This window comes from Telopea speciosissima, chromosome 2 (genome assembly GCF_018873765.1).
Source record: "Telopea speciosissima isolate NSW1024214 ecotype Mountain lineage chromosome 2, Tspe_v1, whole genome shotgun sequence".
Taxonomy (NCBI): Eukaryota; Viridiplantae; Streptophyta; class Magnoliopsida; order Proteales; family Proteaceae; genus Telopea; species Telopea speciosissima.
Window position 1 is genome coordinate 67,797,231 of NC_057917.1, and position 7,657 is coordinate 67,804,887.

Genomic DNA, 7,657 nt, shown 5'->3' on the forward strand with positions numbered 1-7,657 from the left:
TTGAAAGTGGAGCTTTCAGGGTTTTAGTATTTAACCCAATAATTAAAAGTGAAAATTACCCATTGTTTCTAATAATTAAAAGATCAAAATTAGAATTTAAAGTGGTAGACAATCCATCAAATCTCCTTTTAACTCAGTAAAATAATTAAGGTTGTTAAGGGTTAACATCACACCAAATCAGAGAAATAATCTATGACTAAAAAGAAAGAGAAAACCATTAATTTTGAAATACAATTTGAGCACAATTAAGCTGTTTTTCTACAAATTTTTTTCTCCTTAAGAAGGCAACCCATAAAATTATTACCCCCAAGAAAAGAAAAAACGAACACCCAAAAAGTTACAACAACAGAGACATCAAACACCCCTCCCTCCCTCCTTCCCTGACAATTCCCTCCACCAACCCTTCTTTCATACATCCCAATCCCAACACACCACCACCACCCCACATTACTCTCCCCCCAAGAAAAAAAAAATTAATCATTTAATAAAATACAAAAAAAAAATCACCACCCTCAACCCCAATCCCTAAACAGTGAAGTAAAACAATAAAATTCACCACTTACAAACACCACCACCCCACCTCCACCCAGAAAAAAAATAATAAAAATGGTCCACGTGTCCTTTATCCTACACTTGAACTTTATAATCTTAGCAAGGGACCCACCTACACAAAAGGAAAACACATCACGTGGATGCCAGGTTAGCAGAATGCAGCATAGCCTCTCAAGGTTTTCTTGTCTCAACTCCTCCTTCCCACTTCCCACACTTTTAATTAATCAGTTGCCGCCCCTTGTCCACATGACCACCGTGTGTATCAGAAGGTGGCGCAGTTGTATTTGTAGTAGTAGTAGTAGTAGTTGGTGTGTTATTGCTCATCTTCTTTAGGTTCTGCTGGTGGTACACATGCCTTAATCTCTCTATCTCCTTCTTCAATGCTTCTTGATGAGCTACATTTTTTTGGTAAATTTGATGAGCTACATTATTAATCCATTCATTCACAAACCCACCACCACCTTCAGAATTTAACCTTAAATCCTCAAAAAAAAAAAAAAAAAAAAAAAAAAACCCCATAAAAACTGATACAAACTCTTACTTACCATCTTTGAAGATCTTATCTTGAGCTAGAGCTGCAATTCTTTGCTTGAGAGCACTGTTGTCCACGTTAAGCACCAACCTTTGATGATCGAGAAATGCAACTCTTGGTGACAATGCCGATACTTCCGTCTTCATTTTCATGTCAAATATAAAAGAAGAATCAATAATTAAGTAATTTTGGAAGCATAAGAATTGGGTTAATACTTATTAATACACATAATTAAGACACTTATAGACATACTTGTAAGGATGTTACGCTGCGTTCGAGCTCGGAAATGTATTGTAACTTCCTCACTCGTGATCTCTGTGCAGATTGCCTATTGGCTAGTATCCTATTAATTTCCAAATCACAATAATGGGAAAATTAATTAAGGTTAAAAAATAAAAAAATAAAAAAAAAATTGTTCATTCTTAATTTTTTTGTGTTACCAACCTCTTGACCCGTTTAGGATCAACAATGGGATCACCATTAGCAGAAGTAGGAGGAGGAGGAGGAGGAGGAGGAGGGTCAGGTTTGCATGAGCTCTGGACCTCAGCGGAATCATTCTTTAAATGCTGATCGGATGGTGTATGTTTGTCATCGTTAATGCTGTTGTGATCTGACGGTGTGGAGGGATTAGAAGATGAAACCGTGGGAGGTACATTGGCTGAAATGTCGTCGGAGAACATAGACATGAGTTGTTCGTCATCTAATCTATCGAATTCATTGTTGGTGGGCCTTAATGTGGCTGATGAGGAGCTTCTGCATTCTTCTACCACAAGAGGGGCTTCAAGGAAGGCAATTGAGTCACTTGCCGATCTCCGGTGAGCGCCGCGTTTTACAGACGAGAAGTCGAGAAATTCATCAACCCATGAGGGTTGTTGTGAAGGTTGTGGTTGGTGTTGGGTGGTGGTGGTGGTGGTAGGCATCAAACTACTCATGGAAGGTATTCTTTGGTGGGTGAAATTAGGCCAATTGGGTGTCATGTTTGGGATTTTGGGAGGTAATTGTGCCATTCTATGTATACAAAAAATGACACAATTTTAAAGATGGAGATGGAAAGAAAAGAGAGAAAGAATTGAATCAAACTAACTACCAACCAAACAACCAATTGACTCTAATCAAAGTCTTGCTATTCCCAAGTTAGGGTGGGAAGTTAGAACTAAGAAGAGATGAGAGAGAGAGAGAGAGAGAGAAAATGGTAACAGCAACAAGTGGTCTCTTCTTCTTTCTGTTCTTGTTCTTGTTCAGCTTCTTCTTTCTCTTCTCTATCTCATTAAACTTTGTTGCTGTTGTTCTCTATCTCTATCTATTGATTCTGTTAATCTTCTTTATCCCTAACCCCACCACCTCTTCTCTGAGGATGTTTTTTATTTTTTTATTTTTTTTATTTTTTTAAAATTTTTAATATTTAATTTAGTCTATCTTTTTCATAGGCCCAGAGGTTTTGGAGGGGAAGGTCACATGGGAGATTGGGACAGCTAGCTACAGCTGGGAAGGGGTTGGGGTTCTCAACGGTTTTACTGGAAAGTCGCAGTAGTTTAATAACTGGCGGAATCAGTGACCACGTGCCGATGTGACCGTCTGCTTTGCCTCCAAACCTTATACTTATTATAATAATATCTAATAAGTATCACGGAGGATCCTTTCCTCTACGTCTCCCCCTCTAATCTACTTCCCATTCCAATACTCTCTCTCATCGTCACTCATCTTCTACTGTTGGATTTGATACATCAATAATGCTAGCTTTGATCCACATGATGGGATCATCTCTATTTCATCAAACCCATTTCCTAGATTGATTGATTATAGCTACATTGTGTAGAGCAAATGGGTCACAAGCATTTGATATACATTGTGTGTGGTACTTGGCTGCGCGTGTGTAGCAATCATTTTTTCCCATTTATATATGGATAATGGAGCACATTCTCTGTTTTGGGAGCGTGGCCCCTGCACCAACATGGGGAACCATCAATAAGGTGGCATTTCTGCCTTTCATAGGGGCGAAGAGGTCATTTTGCCCACCCTTTGTGTCTAGATGCAACACATATCCTCCCAAACCGTGCCTTTTCCCTTTATATATATGGGAAGAACACTGCCCGATTGTGTGGCTCCTACACCAGTGTAGGGCCAATGAGGGGACGCACAAGGGCATCAACTATGGAGGGTTTTTCATTTTGTAAGAGATGGGGTGGTCATTTCTGGGATGTGTCTGGGCATAAGCTACACATGACTAGGCAACGTTTGTTTTCCCTATATTCCCTACATATATAGGGAAAAAGAACACTAACTAGTCGTGTGGTTTTTGCGCCAAACACAGGACCATGTGAAATTACTATTCAACCCTCAATAAAATAAAATAATCCCATTTTGACAGATCCCGGCCACTATGCATGCTCTCATTGACCCCATACTGGTGCAAACACTACACGACCAAATAGTGATCTCTTTCCATACATATATATATATATGCCACTGTGCCTATAGTGGCAAGGGTGGCAAGGGTCATTTTAAAAGGAGGAAGAGAGAGATAGACATAATAGACGTTACTTTACAGTACACTGGCGATTTGCCCAACTTTTTTTCATATATATATATTTGGACAAGATATTGGTACATGGTCATATAGCCCCTACACCAGCATGGGGGCCAATAAGAACACACATGGGTATTAGCTTGGATGATATTTTTTTTTTATTTTAGTGGGGGCTGAATTGTAATTATGCAAGCTATTTGTCTGGGTACAGGAACCATGTGACTGGATAGTGTTCTTTTTTTCTATATAATTAATGTGAAAAAGATTACTACGTTGTCCTTGTAGAGATTCTTTTATACCATTTTCATATGAAAAACAATGGAACTCACACTGACGTTCTCTCTTATATTTTGATCGTGTAGATTTTATTTAAATCCCATATCAATGATATCATTGTGTAACATGCAAATTCTTTTTTACACGCTGTTCTTGTAGGAAACCCTATCCCTAAATATAAAAAAGTTGTAATTTATAATTGTACAATAGGAGGTGTAGGATTAAGGAGGTTGTTGAGTTGTGAAGAGGAAGAGGAACTTGAAACTTGAAAGGGTCATATCATAAATATCATATGCTCCGCCTCCTCCTCCTCCCATGTGAAATGCTTGCATGCCCCCCACCTTCCTTTGCTTTGTCTCCAAACCAGGCCTCACATGGTGGCTATATGTGGCTCACCTTTTTTTTAAATTTATTAACTTCCCTCACCTCCTCTCACTGCACTTTCTGGGTAACTTCGAGACAATATCAAATTGGCATCTGTGGATTAATTGGGAAGTTGTTTTTGGGAGACAATAATAATGATTAGATAAAAGATGGATCAAAATTAAGTAAGTCCCTATCGGTGCCCCCGAGTGTTTTTTTTTTTTTTTTTTTTTTTTGGGTTAAAAGAGCCTTCTGTAGACTGGACTCTACCGACAATTAAAGATTTTGGATTCTCTGATTTTCTGTTTCTCTCTCAGATTAAGGTGATAAGGTGTAAGGAAAAAGGACCACCAAATGGATGGACCACTACTGCAAACTCCCCTTAAACATCACATGGATTTGGATCATCTTATAGATCTAAGGTCCACAATGTTTAATCTGTTGGCCCAAAAATCGAGGATTGATGGGTCTTTTTGCCGTTTGTTTTGGTTTTGGTGGCTAACATCCATAATCCACCATTCAAGAATCTGATAAAAACATGTTCTCTCTCTCTCTCTCTCTCTCTCTCATTAATGGAGATTTATTCTTTTAGTGGAGTTTGAGTTCCCAAAGAAAATTCTGGTCTACCGTACAAGGAAGAGTAGAGGAAGGACGGTTAATTGTATAGTGGAGAAGCATTATTGCATGTGAGAAGAAGGAAAACATGAAGAGACAGCTGTTTTAAAAAGTAGATAAATAAAGCAGGAGTATAAAAGCAGAGAGAGAGAGAGAGCGAGAGAGAGCACCTTTTTTGTTTTTTGGGGTAAGAATTGCACCTTATATTGAAAACACAATTTACATGAATGAATTGAACATCGATACATGAACAGTGCAAGGAAAGGGCAGGTGCCAGGTTAGGGGGTTAGTCATCAGGATCAGTACCACTTGCAAAGCCTGCTATTGGCCACTAGGGTTAACTGGATGATCCTCCTCTGTGGTCCATGTGGACATTATTCTTGGATCATATCATACACCTCGTTATTGGGTGACTTTCACTTTCATCTTTGTCATGGACAACCATATCTGTAGTTCAGTGGTTATAGTTCGAAGAACACAGCAACAGGGTCAGCTGGTGGGGGAAGGGGGGAGGGGGGTTGGAAGTAAGATTGAACATTACTGGGTTGGGCTAAGATTGGCCCCCAACAGACCAGATTGTGATGGCACAGTAAATTTTCGGACTGGCCAACAAGAAATTCGGGCTAAAATTTCATCTCAACCTTGGAGGTTTGGACTTGGCCTTATCCAAAATAAATATCTTGTCTTTCCTCTTTCCATGTCTGCGTATTGAGCTGGAGTTCCCAAAATTCAATTATAATAATCAAAGTTTTTATCCTTGGATTAGATTCTGGATTTAGAATGCATTTTAAAGCTGTGTTTGGTATGCATTCAAGGTTGATCTCAAACATTTTGACCCACTATTTATTTAGCATATATTTGTCATCTCATCTTTTCAATCTCAACATTTTGTGGGTCCTGAATATCTCATCCCCTGATGATCTCAACTACAAACGCGGTTAATGAACTTCTGCAGTTGGTATGATTTTTTGGAATATATCTTTGACCTAAAATCTATTCCAATAATGCATACCAGATGCAGCCTAAAACTCAATTTTTCTCTATTTTCTTTATTTCTTATTCCAGAATGCATTTTAGCACTAGAATCTAATTAAGTTGAAGAAGACAGATTGCACAAGGCTCTCGCCATTGCGGGGTCTGGGGAGGATTATACTATACACATCCTTACCCTTGCTTCCACAAAGAAGCTGTTTCCAGACTTGTGACCATTTGGTCATAATGGAGCAACCTTACCGTTGCACCAAGGCCCGCCCTCAGGAATTCATATCTCCGCCTAAATAGTAGAAATTGAATCCTGATGAAATACAGAAGTTCCATCCTCTTTGATAGTGGGAATCCAATTCTACAGATTATGTTAGATATCATCTGGAATTACCATTCTCAGATATTTGCAGGAATAGCATTCTATTGGCAGAAGCTAAAACTAATCTGAGTCGATGATAGTAATGTGTATGAGGTATCAGGTGTCCATAAATCTACCATGGCGTTCACAGCTTGTGTCCTTTTAATTTTCCATTGACTGGAAAATAAGTTTTAAGATTTTACAAAAAGAAACTGGTTCCGCATGACAAAACCCATAGACTCGCCTCTTTAACTTATCATTAACTGGAAAATAAAGTTTTAGATTTTAGAAAGAACAGTACCTGGTCACGTGCCTCCTGCCCCCAAAAACAGGAATGCAAGAAAGTACCACCGTGTCCTCTCATTGGTCCCACGCTGGTGCAGGCACTACTCAACCCCTTACCAAAAAAAAAAATAGTTCCACAAGACACCTACAGTTCAATGTCATTTTAAAAGTAGTGCATCTCATGAAGCCCTTCAATGTAAGAAAATGACACCAAAATCCCCAAGCAATAAGCTTCTACAAGAGCCTTAGTTGTTGATATCTATTGGGTAGAATATTTCTATATTGATGGCCTAACTTAAATTTATGAAGCTTGGTATATTCATCTTTAATGGAACCTTGACAGAAGCCTCTGATTAACACAATTCAATTAAAAAAAAAAACCAATGGTATGATTAGGTGTGCAACAGGGTCGAGTTGGGCCGGGCTTTATAAAACCTTAACCCGACCCTGAGTGTCCTTAGCTGGGCCCAGGCCCAACCTGACCCGCCCTCAGGGTTGGGTTAGGCTGACCCTGATTGGCCCTAATCATGGGGAGGGGGAAGGGAGATGCATGGGCTGAACTGGACCGGGAGAAAATTATCAATTTATTTAATATAACACTATAATAAAATATTTATATCACTTATTATCTTCATATATAATATATTATAATATAAAACAAAATGTGGGTGACATTTCAAGTTTATAATATATATATTATATCAATATATATTTTATAGTATAACTTAAAACAGGGTTGGGTTGGGCCGGACTTTATAAAACCCTAACCAAACCTTGAGTGTCCTTAGCTGGTCCCAAGCCTGACCCGACCCTGACTCAAGGCCTGAAAAATCCCACCCTGACCCGCCGCCCTCAGGGTTGGGTTAGGCTGACCTTGATTGGCCCTAATCATGGGGAGGGGGAAGGGAGATGCATAGGCTGAACTGTACCGGGGAGAAAATTATCATTTTACTTAAAATAATACTATAATAAAATATTTATATCACTTATTATCTTCATATATAATATATTATATAACAAAATGACATTTCAAGTTTATAATATATATATTATATCAATATATATTTTATAGTATAACTTAAAACAAGGTCCGCCTGGGCTGGGCCAGGCTCAGGCCGAAGCCTCGACCCTGACTCAGGGTTAGAAATTTAAAGCCCTGACCCAT

The 7,657-nt window shown here is 38.8% G+C and overlaps 1 protein-coding gene across 1 annotated transcript; it reads right to left on the reverse strand.

The window, feature by feature from the left end:
• Positions 1 to 768: 768 nt before the first annotated feature.
• LOC122651036 (basic leucine zipper 61-like) lies at positions 769 to 2,344 on the reverse strand. The gene is made up of 4 exons (XM_043844378.1): positions 1,529 to 2,344; positions 1,337 to 1,427; positions 1,098 to 1,224; positions 769 to 947 (listed from the first exon to the last, which is right to left on the reverse strand). The coding sequence occupies exons 1-4, from the start codon at positions 2,089 to 2,091 to the stop codon at positions 769 to 771; spliced, it is 960 nt and encodes a 319-aa protein (XP_043700313.1). The 5' UTR covers positions 2,092 to 2,344.
• Between the last annotated feature and the right edge of the window lie 5,313 nt (positions 2,345 to 7,657).